Source organism: Danio rerio, chromosome 23 (genome assembly GCF_052040795.2).
Source record: "Danio rerio strain M-AB ecotype USA chromosome 23, GRCz13ab, whole genome shotgun sequence".
In the NCBI taxonomy this organism is placed as follows: Eukaryota; Metazoa; Chordata; class Actinopteri; order Cypriniformes; family Danionidae; genus Danio; species Danio rerio.
In genome coordinates this window covers 27,808,614-27,826,084 of record NC_141043.1, presented here as the reverse complement: position 1 = coordinate 27,826,084, position 17,471 = coordinate 27,808,614, and the positions used below count along the sequence as shown (strand labels likewise).

At 35.1% G+C, this 17,471-nt stretch overlaps 2 protein-coding genes across 8 annotated transcripts in view; one reads left to right on the top strand and one right to left on the bottom strand.

The window, feature by feature from the left end:
* Positions 1-3,709, top strand: part of syt6a (synaptotagmin VIa) — a 127,571-nt gene extending 123,862 nt beyond the window's left edge. For all 7 annotated transcript variants that reach the window (XM_087307180.1, XM_087307182.1, XM_087307179.1 and 4 more), the window contains one exon: positions 354-3,709. In XM_087307180.1, coding sequence (XP_087163306.1) covers positions 354-425 — 72 coding nt within the window. In that variant the 3' untranslated portion in view covers positions 426-3,709. The remainder of the gene's footprint in view (positions 1-353) is intronic.
* Positions 3,710-6,040: 2,331 nt separating this feature from the next.
* On the bottom strand, positions 6,041-14,425 carry olfml3a (olfactomedin-like 3a). The gene is given in 3 exon segments (NM_001045857.1): positions 6,041-7,001; positions 11,810-12,092; positions 14,186-14,425. Coding segments are annotated over 3 exon segments (1,185 nt in total). The 5' UTR covers positions 14,297-14,425; the 3' UTR covers positions 6,041-6,210.
* Positions 14,426-17,471: the final 3,046 nt, after the last annotated feature.

The window sequence follows — 17,471 nt, the reverse complement described above, 5'->3', positions numbered from 1 at the left end:
TAAGGGTCTTGTAATATTGACCTTAGCAGTGTTTAATTTGATTTTATCCCAGCCAAATTAAAAGAACTAAGACTTTCTCCAGGAGAAAAATACTGTAAAAGAATTCCTTGCTCTGTTTAATAACACTTCACAAACTGAATTCCACAGGAGGGCTATTAATCTTGTCTTCATATATAAAAACTATAATTATCTGTACATGTTTTACATTCAGTTTATAATGTAACTTTAGATACATCGGTTTCAGGCAATCAGTCTCTTCTGAGCAATAAGGGCAGTCTACATAATGCGTCTGTTCTGCTTGTTTCTCTAACACTGTAATGACTGTTGTGTTTTCCATGTGTCTTCTCTTGCAGTGGAAAGCCAGAACAGCTAGTTTTGACAGTCAGGGGTCTTGTCCTTCCCCCAAACCTCCTGCCAGCCCTTGATCAGAGCCATATGTTAAATAAACTCCAGGCATCCTCGGCATCCTCGCAGTTGTCCGTCCGTCTGTCCGTCCGATGAAAGCGAGAGCTATTTCCACCTCCCCATATATGGGTTGTTTTAGATGGTTCCCAAACACTGATCTAAGACCAGACCTGGCTGTCTTTGCCCCACCGATGTTCCTCACGTTCAAGCTGCTCTCAGTCGATAATCAGAGGTTTCGTACAAACCTCTGCACCTACAATGGCAACGTTGTGTACCTAGAATAGCTTGATATCGTCAGCGGAGATGTTTCTTTCCATATGAATTTTCCTCAAGCGTTTGAAATCTGATGCTGCGTACTGAAAGTGTGGAGACGAGAGTTTCCACACAACGTTGCAAGATCTTAAGACTTTAGAACTGCTGGAAATTCTAAAAATGAGGATTGGCATGTAAAAGCTTGATGTTTTGTAGGAGAAAAGAGGAAAATGGATGGGTCTTGTGCTGTGTACTACCAACAAAACGTTTTCTTTGTGGAATCCTCGTGTGAAACCTGTGTGGAGGTAAACGTTTTATGAAGAATATTCATATATTTATCAGTTTATAGATGTCGTGTAAATGTTATGTGTGAAAAGAGACTCTCTAAAAGGATCAGAGCACAACAAACTTTTTCCTATCTATTTATTTTTTGCCAAAAGAAAGACGGTTTACATGTGAAGAAAGTTCAGTTCGACGCTCCACATGTAGCTGAATATATTTGCGTTAATATTCAAACAGGAGTACAAAAGTGAGCATTTAAGGATAAAAGTGCTGAAGTATTCATAGAGATGCGTCTTGATTTATGTTTTTTTTTTCACTGGTGTAATGGCATTTAAAGAGGTGCAGATGTGTTTCTGCTTCTTAGTAGCTCTGCTGTTAATAGCAATTCAGTTCCTGTTTGAAGCTATCCCGCTGCTTCAAGTACCCGCTGACATCTCCATCTTTTGACATGTCATTTTATTGCGTATCAAACTGTCAAGGTTTACCATATTTTGACCTGTTGTCTTGGAAAATGTCTTGCATATATAATGTATGCTTCATATTGTGTACTGTATAAGATCAGGGTTGATATTACAATAAATATAGATTTAGAGGTAATTAACTAACATTCGTCTTCAGAATCACACATTTGTTTTGTTTTATTTAATGATAAAAAAATACACCGTAATGGTTATGTGTAGGATAAAAGTAGGCAACTGTTACAGTCTGGATCCAGCAGTACTGTAAAGCATGGAAAATATATATATATAAACTAATATTCTATTATACTGTATGGGTCAAAGACGAGATGGACGATTTTAGATCGAATTAAAAGTACAAAACGGAAAAAAAATCTAATAAATGAAAGGGTCTACTTGGATGTTTGTAAAAAAAATGTTCAAATATCTTTGAAATAATACTTTGTTGTCATTTAGTGTAACTTAAGTAAGCAATAGTCAACATAATTATTTTTACTTATTAAAATCTATCAAACAATATGCCAGCATACACAATATAAACAATGTTAATGATTAAATGGGTAAAACCTATTGTTTGAGGGATAGTGGCAGTGGTTGAAGACACAAAAGGTAAATGAATTAGTATTTTGGGGCTGAAAAAGATTTTTGGGACCTAAACTGTTATACTGAATGACATTATAGTATGTGTCTTTAGTAAATCATGGTAAAATTGTTTAGAAGTCAAGAACATTTACTCAGAAAAAGGTATTAAATTTAGTCAGGACACATTCTAATGTGGAAAAAAAAAACATTTTAAAGCTGTATTATACTAATTGTTGTAATGCTTGAAAAAAAACTTTCGTCTTTGACCCATATATACTGTAACTGTCACCTGAACAGTTTCTCAGAAAAAAAAAAGTTCAGCAGAGCTAAACAGGTAATTAAACAATATTGTTACTATTTATATTCTTAAAAAAAAACATCTATTGCTGCAGATACTTTATTCAATTATTCCTGCAGTTTCTGTGTTTTTATTTTAAATGGATTTTCCAGCCTGATTTTATGAGAAAACTTAAGTATTTTACGCTTTGCCAGTTTAGTGGCTAACTTGTATGAATTCATACCGAGTTCAGTCGGATAAAAATGTATGATTTTAAAAAGGAGACGTGGCACCCAACCATGCCCTTAAACCTAACTGTCCTTGGGTGATGAGCAAATCGTACTAAATTGCACAAATTAGATTGTACAAATTCATCAAAATCGCTCCTGAATCAAAAAGTTACGAATTGTGGTGAGATTGCATTGGATTTTCTTTCATAATGACACAGATTAACCTGGAATTGAAATGTAACTGACACACATGCTCAGGCAAACCCCTGCTAAATTATATATTTTAATCATTGTAGTTAGTCAAATATTCATTAAAAAATCGAACCATGCTAGCTACATACAGTTCAAGACCAAATTTATAGCCATCCTGTGAAATTATCATACTTTTTCAAATATTCTCCAAATGCTGTTTAATGGAGAGAATCTAAAAAATAAAATTAAAGTAGACCACTTTTTCTCCTGAGAAAAACATAATAGGAAAATAGTATGAAGTGTCCTTGCGTAGTAAAACACCACTTAGAAAATATTTGAAAATGAATTCAAATTTAACAGGAGGGCTAATTGTTTTGTTTTTAACTGTATGGTGGAAATGATTAGCATAAATGCACATAAATGACATTTACTTCAAAACTTCAAACACTGAATGATATTTCAAATGTGTTAAGAAAAGGCATCTGTCAAAAATGTATAAAATCCTTAACAAAACTTAATATACTATGCAGGAAAAACTGAACAAAACTCTGGATACCCAAGCAACGACTTTACATTCATCTCCAGTTGTTGAAATATCTTGAAATACACACGGCTCTATTTTACATAATGTCCTTCCATCGTCACATAGGGTAGTTAAGCTTTAAATATTTCTACATAGCAAAGCAGATTTAATATTTTAACAGAATCTTTCAAAATTCCAAGTCAAGAAATGGTTGTGACTAAGTACGAATTTTTGGTCCTGTTTTTACAATCTCGCCGATGTTGTAATACTCCGATAATATAGAGTGTGTTATCTGTAGGTGAATGTGAAGTTAATGCGGTTTCGATCTGGTTCTTTACCTCATCACTAACTTCTGTGTGCTGGTGTTTTAATAAATTGTTTATGCCCCCTTGTGAATCTGAACAACTTTCTAATTTTGTATCAATCATTTGTACTTGCAATCTAACTTGTAATGTTTGAAAAGGTTCTTGTACTTCAAAAATGCCAAAATAAATTGTTGGTTGAGTCATTTCGAGGATAAAGTTGCCTCTCTTTTAGTCTTCTGGTCTTTTATTATTGAATCACAGATAGTAGGTTATTATTCAGAATTATTAAATTTTAATAAAATGTGCAACAAAAGCAGTACATCTGTGTGCCCATAAAGGTCATGGAGTCACTCTCAAAAATCCACATTTTGTCATTATTTATGGGTTGGGTTGTTCTAAAGCTGCCTGATTTTTAAAAATTTGCTGATTGCTGCTATCCATGCCAATACAATTGACAGGCACTGAAACATTCAAGCTTTAAGAACAGAAAACTACTATATAATGATTAAAAAGTGTATTAGAAAAAACACAAATTGAGGGTGTTTATATAATTTACTAGGAAAGCAATTGCTAGGAAAAATACCATTATGATCCTTTTACATATGTGAGAAAAATATTTTGGTGTTATGCTTTTAAGACTCAAAAACAGCATAAAAGTATAGACTCGTAGTTTATTCAATTGGTTGTTACAAAGTAAATCAACTAATCAATTTAAAAATGGTCAGAAAATTATATTAAGAGACTTTTATAGTGATTGTTTTTCTTTGTTACAATTGGGTTTTTTTTTAGTTTGTTTGTTTTCATTTTTGAAGCTTGAATACCTCAGTCCCCACACAATGTGGAATAATGTTGTTTAAAATGTGTCTCATGAAAAAAATAGTCATACGGACTTGACAACATGAGAGTAATAATGACAATGTCTTTTCATTTTTAGCAACCGCCCCTTTAGGAAGAACACAAACCTTCATAGCCAAGGATATGAAACCCTTTAAAGGGATAGCTGATTTAAAAAAATGTCAATTCTGTCATCATTTACACACCCTCAAATTGAAAATGTACTTATATATATATATATGTATTTAAAAAGATAGCCCTGCTGGCTATTTTCATAAGTACTGTAAAACATATAGTTATAATGTGATGCCAATCAATGTCATTATTTAGAATACCACAATAGTTCACAGAAGAGCATTATTTCAAGCACTTGACTGGCTGTAACAAAACAATGTTTGGAGGAAAAAGGTTAGTTTACTCAAAAATGATAACACTGTTATTATTTGCTTACCTTCATTTTGTTCTAACCCCCTGAGACTTTTGATAATCTTTGGAACACAAATTAAAACATTTTAGATGAAATCCTGGAGCTCTCTTTCTTCTTCCGTAGACTGCAAAAGGCAAAAGACTTTCAAAGTAAAAAAAATAACAATAACATTCCATGTGTCATCGGTGGTACAACTGTAATCTTGCAAAGCTCAAATAATATTTTTGTGTGCCAAAAAAAACCCTATGATGTTCACCTATGGTTGACATGGTGGCGCAGTGGTTAGCACTTTCGCCTTACAGCAAGAAGGTTGCTGATTCAAGCCCTGGCTGGGTCAGTTGGTATTTCTGTGTGGAGTTTGCAGGTTCTCCCCCATGTTCGTCTGGGTTTTTTTGTGGCGACCCCTGATGAATAAAGAGACTAAGCTAAAGGAAAATGAATGAATGTTTACCTATATTTTCTATTCCTCATCAGGGTGCACATTTACTAAGGATGAGTATGTTGACACAGGAGAAATTGGTGAAAAAAGTCTTTTTTTACAGTTTTTAGCACACAAAACTGTTCATGGCGCTTCATATGATAAGAGGTATAGATTACAGTACAATTATATGCTTACCCTTGCTGTCTACGGAAGGTCAGAGAGCTCTTAGATTTCATTGAAAATATCTTATTTTGTGTTTCGATAATTAACGGTACCAAGGGATTAAAATGATTTGAGGGTGAGTAATAAGAACAAATTAAGTGAACTAATGCTTTAATTGGCCAAACACATGAAAAGATTGATACAGTAGACTTATAGCATTATTACCGTTGTTGTTATTATTATTTCAGTATTTCTGTTGATACAAAATATCAATATTTCATCATTTTGGCTACAATCTGATAATCATCAAGTGGTGAAAAATCTGACAATGTGACTAAACTAATAGTATTCTATTGTTCATAGCACACTAGAAAAATATGTTTGCTGTTTGTTCAAACTACTTATTTAAAGAGAGTTTGGTATCACTTTCTTTTGATGGTCCCTTTTGCATTTTGTTGACTAAAATTTGCATTAAACTACATGCCAAATACTTCTCATTTTAGTATTATTAGACTGTCTGCTTAATATTTGCAATCCTTCTTGTTGTCCCAACACAAATTGATTACATTAACTTCATTTCTTTTATAAATTTAAGTGTATTGAACATAAAGCAATTAAGTTGTTGCCCAAAAAACTTTAAACAATTGTGTTGATTCATCTAACTTTAAATAAGTAGTTTGAACAAGAAGCTTTATTGTGAGAAAGTCAATAAAGAACATAAACTGTTTGGTAATTCACATTCTTCTAAATATCTTCTGTTATGTTAGTCATTTATCAATTAATTTAATTCGAGAGTGAATAAATCATGACAGAATTTTCCATTTTGAGTAAGCAGCCCCTTAAAGAGCTAAAAACCGCCACTATTCCTCAGGCGGTGGCATAACCGCCCATAGCTTCTTTTTGAGTTCTAGTTTATAGAGAATCTGATACCCATCATCCCAAGCGTAGAGCTGACGTTCCTCAGGGTTGTATTTGAGGCTGGAATGGGCCCCGTAACGCCTGGGGAAATAAATCAGAGGAGCCTCTCCGTTGCTCACCATATCATTCACATCAAACACGCACTGCACACGCGAGCGGCTCGGAGGCTTGGTGTTATATACCACATAAACTGTGCCGCAGACTATAAAAGCAGCTTCAGCATTGCTCCTCGGACAAGCCGTGTCCCACATCTGCTCAATATCCAGAGAGTTTGAGTCCATCTTGGCGAGATTAATCGTGTCTCCGGCTGGATACAGTGCCCATAACCCATCCTCATCCGCCACCAGATCCACAAGAGTCTCTGGATTAAGCTGATAAACTGGGCTACGCTCCTCCATTGGAAGAACCGCTGTGTCTGCAACCGAACTGTTCGTCAGGTCATATTTAACCACTTGGAGCTCTGAGCTTTCACTGATATAATATAGGAAGCCATCGTAGACTGCATGACCTGTGCCGTTCCAGGCAGTGGGGACAGTGATCTGCTTGCCTTTGGATACGCCTGACGATGAAGAAAGCTCTCGCATGGAGCTGAACTCATACAGCGTGTTGTCAGACGTTCCATTGAAGACGTAGATTTTTGCAGACCTGGCATCTTTGGTCCAAAGACCTTTAGGGCTTCCTAACCTCTTAAGGATCTTCATTGCTTTGAGACTGGATATGATGTTCACACACACTGTCAATGGAAAGAAACATAGAAATAAAATAGGTTTAATACCAAAACAATTCAGAAAAAAAAAAAATGTTTAATTGAAGATGAGACACTGCATGCAAAAAACACCCTTTTTGGCTTTTCCTCGAGTGTTTGTGCATGGTAACACATTAGTTTAGGTAACAATTCATATCATTTACTACTAGCTTATTTAATAAGATATTATTACAGTTTATTAGTACTTATAAAGTATGATCTTGTTTTACATCCCTAATCCTACCTAATACCTAAACATTAGGACGCATGTCCCTTGCCTTTCTGTGTTTGACATAGCTTTGTTTTGTTTGTTTATGTTGTCTGCTGCCTGCCTTTTGACCATCTGCTTGTTGCTTGACTACATCTCTGGATTTGCCTCTGTACATCTGTTTGCCCTCGTGTTGACCGTTGCTTGCCTGACCATGTCTGTATAGTTAACCCTGCATTTGGATGCTCACTTCCTTGTCCACTTCACCTTATTATAGCATTTTTGGAAAACTTGTAATACATAAAATGTTTTCAGTTATTACTGTAATCAATCAATATTTACCATATTTACTTGTGGCGTCCTTGCCTTAAAAGACACTAATTTTAATATACACTTTAATGTATTAAACTTTGCAGTCACAGCCATTCACATTACACATTGCATGAAAGGTAGTATTTGAAAGCTCATAATAAGGACATTTTCAAAAACGAGTTAAAATAGAAGTAGCAAAGAGCTGACATTGCCTTGTAAGCCTCCACAGAAATGAAAGATCCTCTCTTGAATGTCATGTATGCTATTATAAATGTGCAGACTAGGGAGGATTGTGTGAAATTTAACAAGGAGGATTGTTAATACTCATCCTTCATTATAATTCACAGGCTGTCGGGAACGTTTTTTAATATACATCATTTCATAAGAGACATTTTATTGAGACATTTTGGGCTTTAAAAGATTCCCCTTGTGACATCTACTGAAAAACTAAAACAAATTAAAAACAAATTAAGTCATTTTTTAATTGCAGTGATTATAATAAAGAATATGCAAATATATGCAAATATATAATGCTGTTCACTTTTAGTCTGTGCATTCACTTGCCAGTGCTTACTTTTGCTAATGAAATGTTTTCGTAATATAGATCATGTTCAAAACTTTGGAATAATAAAATCATTTAAAAATAAAAATAAAGCTAATAAAAATAAATTTTAAAAAAATATGTAATATGATGACATTTAATAATGATTTTTTTAATAATGAAATAATGTTAAAAAAATTCAACAAAATTCTACATTTATAATAGTAATCATGACAAAAATCATCTTCTTCAGCATATCAGTATATTATGATCATGTGACATCGCAATATTTCTGTAACGACAAGGTGGAGTGACAGATACAACTGAGGTAACATCCAATATGCAGATTTATTCAGCGTCAGGCAAGCAATGGTCAAATCAGGTACAACAGGTATGTGCAGGCAAATCCAAAATCGTAGTCGTATTAACAGGCAACAGGTCACAAGATAGGCGGCTAAACAGGAGAACAGGGAATACAGGGCTAAGGTCTAACACAGAGAAAACAAGACAGGGAAACGCGTTGTAATGTCACAATAAAGCAAACAAGACTCTGCAAACTGGATGGGTGAATGAGTGGCTTATGAATGGTGTGTAATCAGTCTCTGACAAGGTACAGCTGGTGAGTGTAATCAAGCTAGATGAATTAGCAGGCGTGAGTGTCTGGGAGAAGTGCATGTATGGATATGTAGTCCAGAAGAAGGCTGAAGTGTAGTCCATAGAGTTCGTGTGAGAACCAGCGATCTCTGGAGAGCGATCGCTGGTTATGTGACAATTTCAGTACATAAGGAAAAGTTATTTTTAATCCTAATGATATTCCACTCCTCTTTTACTGCATTTGATCAAATAAATTCAGGGAAAAAAAAATCTTACCTTTGTAATGAATGGATGGATGGATGGATGGGTGGATGGGTGGATGGTTATGTGGGTGGATGGTTATGTGGGTGGATGGATAGTTTGACATGGATGAACAGATTAAATTGATCAATGTCAGAAAGCCAAAAAAAAAACACATCTACACTTACATGCTTTGATTTCAACATTCTGAATGACAAAAGTGACTACAAACAATTTTGTAACATCTAAACCCCTAAAGCCCTTTAGCTAATCCAGTGAATTGATTGCCTTGATTCTTTGTTCCTTGTTTCCTAATTAACAGGACACAGCATTTGTTTTCTCTAAATAAATAAAAACTCATTATAAGCCAAGGTCTCTAGCATTAAAGCAAAGACTGATCTCATGGCCTTATAGCTCAATCTCAGTATAGGTAATTGGGCTGCTTGTTCTCAAAACATAAAAAAGTTTTAAAGCACAGTGTATCATTCTGTCTCGAACCACAGCTATTAATTCTTCCAGCATTACAATTTTCCAAAGAAATGTCTAAACAATTTGCCCAAGCCCGTCTGCCACGCAACAGTAGGTTCAATTTAGCCAGTCTTCTTGATCCAGGACTATATCAAGACTATAAATAAAAAAAAAAAACATGATCAAAAGTAGAGCTTAAAGCAAATTATCCTATAAACATTTTTTTAATTTATTTGTTATAGTTGTTTTTATTGCTCTTTGTATTGTTTATCACTTACACATAAACACACATGCATATTGGTATTGGTGGTTTACAGGGACTCTCCATAGGCATAATGCATTTTATGCTGTAAAAATGCTTATTTGTCAAGATCACCAGCCTGTGCAGATTGCTGGAAAACTACACATCTGCCAATTTAATAAACTACAATTCTTGGCATGCACCTCACACACACACCAGTTCTTGAATCCCCTTGATTACACACACACACACAATTGAAAGCTCATGATGGACTAATCATACGAAATATAACAACAGCACACACACACACACACACACACACACACACACACACACACACACACACACACACACACACACACACACACACATCATTGCTGAACTTGCTTGTCTGCCTTCCTTGTCTTGCCTACCTTGATTTTGACCTTCGCTTTGCACACTGTTTTATGCTGTTTTGCCACCTGTCACGACCATTTGCCTGCATTTTTCACTTTGCTTTGGACAACCTAGGCTCATTCTAAAATGTACCTCTATATACATTTCTGGGACATCATATACATCCCAGAAGCTACACTTTTTTTTCTTTTTTTTTCAGTTTTTGTTTTTGCGAATCCACCAGAGGCAGTTGTCAGATGACTGTTTCACTGACTGAATGACTGACTGACCGATTGACTGACCCACCCTTCTCCTTCCCTAAACCAAACAAATAATGTTTTCAAAAGCACAGATTGACTTCGTTTATTTTATTTTTATTTATATTTTTGGGCTTCTGTTTTTGTCTTAATCGCTTTCTGGAACCGTTATTCCTCAGACTCAAACCCTGTCATCGTAATCAACTTCTCTCTGCATCTCAAGTCTGCAGAAATACATTGTGAGCTAACTGGACAAACTGGTAACAGCGGGAAAGCTGTCTATATGAAGGTAAGCGGTCAGCTAGTAAGCTTAAAAAAGAAAAGCGTAATACCACCCGTAGCATTCATTTTAAAGATGAAATTCAGCCATACATATGTCTGGCCAGATAATTTCCGATCTCCAGAGGACTACATTTTCAGAATGAGCCTATGTTGGCTTTGGATTACCTGTATGTTCCAGTTTGCTCCTGTTTTGACCATTGCCTGCCTGACTATTCTGTTTAATAAAGCTGCACATGGATCCTCACCTCCATTATCCCTAAATCTTTATATTATTATATGACCTTAAGCCATCCCACATCTAAACCCAACCCTCACAGTAATTTTGTGGCATAATTTAAATGTGAAATGACACAGTTAGGTATTATTTTAAAGAGTTTTTAATTACAAGGACATCAGGCATGTCATCGTAAACTCCCATAATAAGCTACAACTATGTCATACCTATGTAATTACAGAACAATTTGTCCTTGTAAACCACCAAAACCAGTACACACACATTTAAATGTTAATGCTTAGTCAAATTTAAAGTGCTTATGAAATGAGTTTTTATATACTTCAAAAACATTATTATTGTAAAACTGTTCCATTCTTTAATGTTTAAAACAATGTTTTGCAGCTTTTGATTCTCACAAATTGAGATTGATTGTGTTACAATTTTTGCATGGATGATTCTTCTGCGACTGCTACTGTAAACTTGCTTTAAAGTTGTTTTAATGCAATTATTCAAACAAGGATGCAGAAGTATAGCTCATACAATGTTCTTGCTATTAACAAGCCATTAACTATGACTTTTGCCTCAATAAACTCCAAATTCTCTTCTTATTAATAGTCATTACTGTAGTAGTTGGGTTTAGGTTTTGGGTAGGATTAGGCAGGTAGAATAAGACCATGTAGAATATGTACTTTATAAGTACAAATTAACAGTCAAAATATGACTAATGGGAAGCTAATAAGCTAAAAATTAATTGTGAGAATTCATCCTTAAACTAAAGTGTTGCCTAAATATATATTTCACATTGCTAAAGTTGTAACTGTAGATTTTTTTAGTTGCTTTAAAAAGTAGTTTGTTGCATACAGCTATACATTTCTTCCAATTGAGTTTCAAGTGTTACGATTTTCCAGTAAAAGCTCCAATCCTTTCAGCCAAATTCATCTACCAGACGGCGACATGCTAAATATAGCCAGTCTCCCTGATCCAAGACTATATCAAGGCTAAAACTGAAAGTACACCATCAAAAGTAGAGCCTGAGCTGTCAAAAGTCAATTCCCACGACTCACCTGACAGCTCAAAGAACTCTTCCTTCTTCTTCTCTTTGATGACAGCATCCTGCTCCACCATTTTGTCCGCTGCTTTCACACAAGGCTTTGGGGGATTCTTGGTTTCGATGTAGTCCATCTCACGTTCCACTCGATCCACTCTTGCACCTGCGCCCTCCAAGTCGGACCGCAGTTTGCTGTGGTCTTTGCTAAGTTTCTCCAACAGATCTGCGGCCTGCTGTCTGAACTCCTTCAGGTCAGAGTTGTAGCGGTTGTTCTGCTCATGCCAGAGTGCGATGCGTTCCTGTAATGATGACAAATGCTCGTAATTGGTTAGGATGATCAGATCATTGCACTGCATGCAAATTCTTTCCAATGTTAAACTAAATTTGATGACTAGAGTTTTCTGTGCAGTATTAAAGGCCTGCTGGCGGTAATGGTGCAGAATTGTTTTGTAATTCTTCACGATGTGTCCAGGCTACTGAAGAAGAAAGTTTGTTCATTATTTAATAGGTTTACCTGAATTGTTATCTGGATTCAGGGATGGAGTGATGTCTGAGGGTATTAGTAAGGACTTGAGGGAACAAATTCCTTTACAGTTGGAGTATAAAAGGAGTCAGAAATATTGAAGACTCTTCAATTAAATATATTACTTGTAGTGGGAGAACATCTTTATTTTCTTGTGCTACAGCTTCCATTGACTTACTTGTTGAAAGTATACATGTCCATGCATAATGTAATTTGACCACTGGCTTGGGGATTGTTAACACCATGCTAACCAGGAAAATTTATTTAAGCTCTAATACTAAAACAACCTTGAATTATATATTTAGTGAAGCTCTTGGGCATTTTTTATTCAATATTCAACAAAAAGTTCTAAAACCATAAGGTCTTTATGATTTAACACACACAGAGAGAGAGAGAGAGAGAGAACTATTTAAAAACTCAAGGCTCTGTAAAATTTAAAGTATTTTTGAAAGACCATTCTGATCACCTAGACTGGATTTACTGATAAAAACAGTAATATTTTGAGATACACTTTAAACAATTTAAAATTGGTACTTTTTTATTCATTCATTCATTCATTTTCCTTTGGCTTAGTCCTCCTATTAATCAAGGGTCACCATCATAGCGGAATGAATCGCCAACTTATCCAGCATATGTTTTACGCAGCGGATGCCCTTCCAAGCTGCAACTCAACACTGTAAAACACCCATACACAGTCTTTCACACACATACACTAGGGTCAATTTAGTTTATTCAATAGTTAATTCATCTATACCACATGTCTTTGGACCGGGGGAAACTGGAGCACCTAGGGGAAACCCACACGAACACGGGGATAACATGCAATTCACACAGAAATAGCAACTGACCCAGCCGAGGTGACAGTGCTAACCACTGAGCCAATGTGTCGCCTCCTTTATTTATTTAGTTTCTTATTATTTATTAAAGTTTTCATTGTCAGGAAGACTTACTTTTGATTAATTTAATGCATCCATGCGAAAAAAGAGTTCTCTCAAAAAAATCGAATTAAAATGTTTTCAGTTTTCTTTGCAGTATATTACATTCTCTTCACTGACTTTTGAATACGCTGCAGGAGCTACAAAAGAAGTATGCTCAGATGCTCCTCAAAAATGTGCTACTATAGAAAAGTAAATATTGTACCAGATTTTTACTTTTGACATTAAATATGTACAGAATATATCTGGCGTATCAACCCAGGAGCCTAGTGCTTTAGGCTAGCTGCTGTTGCTGACTTCAATATTGCATGGTTTTGATTCAAAACAAACTTTCTTTTGCATAAATCAAATTTTGTGACAAATGTGTATAAAAAAAAAGTCATGTGTACCTCAAACTCAATATTTTATAGCTGAATGGACTCCTGCTGATTCAGGCAATCAAGGCTGGCCTGTCTACATTATGAAAGATAAATTGAATGAATTCATTATTCTAATGAAGTGTCTACTTAATCATGAGTAATTATTTAGGTTATTGAGTCAGTCTTATCATTTTTCAGCTCAGCCTCACTGAGAATGAAACTGCTGAGCGCGGCTATTCTGTCAGTCAGGGGTCTGACTCTCTGCTCTGAGAAACAACTTTTCTCAACAAAGTATACAAAAAAAAAACTATTATAAAAGACTGGAGTCAGCAGTGGCTCTTTCTGATTTAACAGTTGATCTAAGCTATTGTTTTCATGTTTGGCTGATTTATCTTAATATTTAAACTCTGTGACAGGTATTAACAATAGTTGTAATGAACTGTAAATGTAATGATCTACATTACCATTGTTTATCTTTGAGTTTTTGTGTATTAGAAAAGTAAACATCTCAGTAAAATGTCTGAAACTATTTGGATAGTATATTGAAATGTGGCCAGAAACTAAATTTCTCCTACCTCCATCGCCAGCATCCTGTTTTCCAAGTAGTTCATCAGGCCCTGATAGTGGTACTGGCTTCTCGAATGAGCTAAAATGGTCAAGAGAAGGAAGAATATGGTGGCTTTCATGGTGGATTTGGAAAATGAAGGCTTTCAAGTACTCCAGAAAATGAAATAGTGCTCCAAACTTAGCGGGGCTGCTGTTCTGCAGCGTTTTTTGGGATGTCCTTGTCCTCTTATGAGCATATGAGAGCTTGTGAGGAGAAGGGACCAGAAACGGGAACTTTAACGGTTTCAAATTCGCTGGCTCTCTCACTAGGCTGGAATGTTTTTACTAACACTGAGGGAGGAGCCACGTGTCTCCGGCCTCTCTCCGTCCTCCAAAGAGAAGCTTAAAATATCACTGAAATGCAGAAAAAAACATATGCTGATGTATAATAGGATACTGCATATGTTTGTTTCTGTAGTTTTGTGTCAAAAGTAAACGCTTTAAAATAAAGGTTAGGTAGCTTTCATAGCTATGCAAATGAAAAATCCTCCTTAAGAATGTTAAAAAGATTTAAGTAAACATGTCTTAAAAGAAACATTTTCTTTCCATTATTAAAAAAAACTCCCAATGTTCCATGGATGTCAAGTTTCCTCATGGAAAACGATGGCAGTAAACAACCAAATTAAGAGCCTGTTAGAAGCTAGGCCACATAAACACAAATTATCTAATACAGACAACCTTTTTAAACAAATTCATAAATTGGTGGTTAGAAAGTACACCATGCAACGTTTGACCTTCTAAAACAGCACAACTGAAACTTATAATGATATACAGTATTACCCTGAAATAAATGATCAACCTCAAAGTCATTAGTTCTCTGGAATTGCATTTTGAACAAAACATTCAACTGTGTTATATTTTATACTTCAAATAAGAAGAATATTATAATTTAATATTATTTATAATTTAACTATAATTTATTTTCTGAAAATATAGAGTGTACATACATCCTATACATCATTCATTCATTTTCCTTCAGCCTCATAGTGGTTGCCACAGCGGAATGAACCGCCAACTATTTCAGTTGTTTTGCCCAGCGGTTGCCCTTCCAGCCACAACCCAGTACTGGGAAACACCCATACACTTTTGCATTCTCATTCACTACAACCAATTTAGCTAATTTTATTCACCTATACAGCATGTCTTTGGACTGTGGGGGACACCGGAGCACCTGGAGGAAACCTAAGCAAACACGGGGAGAAAACTCCACACAGAAATGCCAACTGGCCCACACTTGACTGGAAACAGCGACCTTCTTGCTGTGAGGCGACAGTGCTAACCACGCCGCCACGTGCCACCACATGCAATGCATATACAATATACTATATATCTTCAAATGCTATAAATTATTTATACAGTCAAGCCCGAAAGTATTCATACCCCTGGGGAATGTCAACATTAGACATGGTTTAAAGTCTTTCATCAAAGTTGATCTAAAACTGTTGATCTAAAACAAAGTTGATCTAAGACAATTTTGGGGGAAAAAATGTATGTGATCTACTTTAAATGTTGACTGTTATTTAGGCTTTGTAGCATCATTCATTTTTTTTCTCTGTTTAGTTGTTTTTGCAACAAGTGATTTGACATTTTTCATGGTTCATGCACTCAAAAAATTATTCCTGCTACTTGTTAAAGCTACTAATTTAAAATGGGTAAAAAAAACACAATTCTTATGTTTTTTTAACTAAATTGATGGTAATTAAAGCGCTATAAATGAACTGCGTTACTAACAGCGTTATTTTTCAGTAACTAGTAATCAAATGAATTACTGTATCTCTCGTTATAATGCCATTACTGAAAATACTGACAATAAAATGCGCGTTATTATCATTGAGAACACAGCAGCAGTTTAGATGCAAGCAGTGACCATCTCAGCCATAGAACCTCTCTTTCTCTGCAGTGGGTGTGTGTGTTCAGAGCTGGGGTGAGACAACCAGTGATGATGATGATTGGTGTGTCTGTGAACGTGGTGTAACTGAGAATGATTGGCTTATATAAAGTACATTTCTATTGTTTGCCAATTAGAGGCAGTGTAGTGCAGGTGTTCGCACACAAGCACACGCAATTATGTTGCACACACCAACAACCAGGCATCATAATGAGGGCAAATCCAACAAGTTCAAAGGTTGCTTTTGCAACTGGAAATATATAACTAATTTTCCCTCATTTTCCTCATCGAATGTTTATGTACCGTGCAACTTATCTCTTTGCATGGGTAACAGTGTACAATGTTTTACATTTATTTTATAGTCATTTGAATAATTAGACTTTAACGCAATATTGACTTTCCCTGGCAATTATCTACTTTTATAATTATGTAAAAAAACGAACTCAGTTACTATTTGTGAGAAGTGACTAGTACTTGTCTTAAGTAAAGTCACTGTGCATTGAGACAATCCCCTTTTCCTTTTCTTCAATGCTTTCAAAATAATGAACACATTCTCTCATTGACTGCATGATTCATTGTGACAACTTTAATTTTAATTCAGCAATTTATTTTTTTAAATTTAATTAATTAAATTAAAAGTAATTAATTAATTAATTAATTACTAATTGCTATTTAATTAAACTAAAAACTAAACCGTGATAAATCATTAGCATAAACTAAATTCACAACTCCCACACCCACCCTAGATAAGTCTTTAATAGCCACATTAATTTGTCCTTGTGACATAACACAGAGTACTCAATTTCCCATCAAATCAATCCCAACTAGTCTAATATATAAACACATATCACATGCTTTCTGTAGAGTAATTGTGAGAAGGAAAGACAGTTTAAAAATAGACATGTATTAAAGATATTGTGCAGCTTTAAAGTAGTTTATTCTGAATCAAACAGTAAACCTGGTTCTAACTGTCACAGAAAGAGCTCTATCACCTTAGCATAATCTGAAACTTATAATACAAGAATGTGAAAATCATATCATCCTGGTTATGCAAATGCCACTGAAATGGCACTCGGTTCATTTCAAGCAAAATGCAATTGAAGATCCCTTGAACGCCAAACTGAATTATGCAAAGAGAAAATCCTTCTCATATTGCGGTTTATGATTATTTTGATTAAATCTCTCTGCATGAGAAACAAATTCAATTTTCCTCAATTCTCACAAGAGAAGATCTGAGAACTGGAAAATGTGTGATTCGCAAGGTTAACACTTTAATGTATTTTTTAATGTTTGTTACTGCATATTGTGTTTTTTTATTTTCTTCATTCCCTGCAGTTTAACCTTTCGTCTCTGTGCTTGTCGATCAG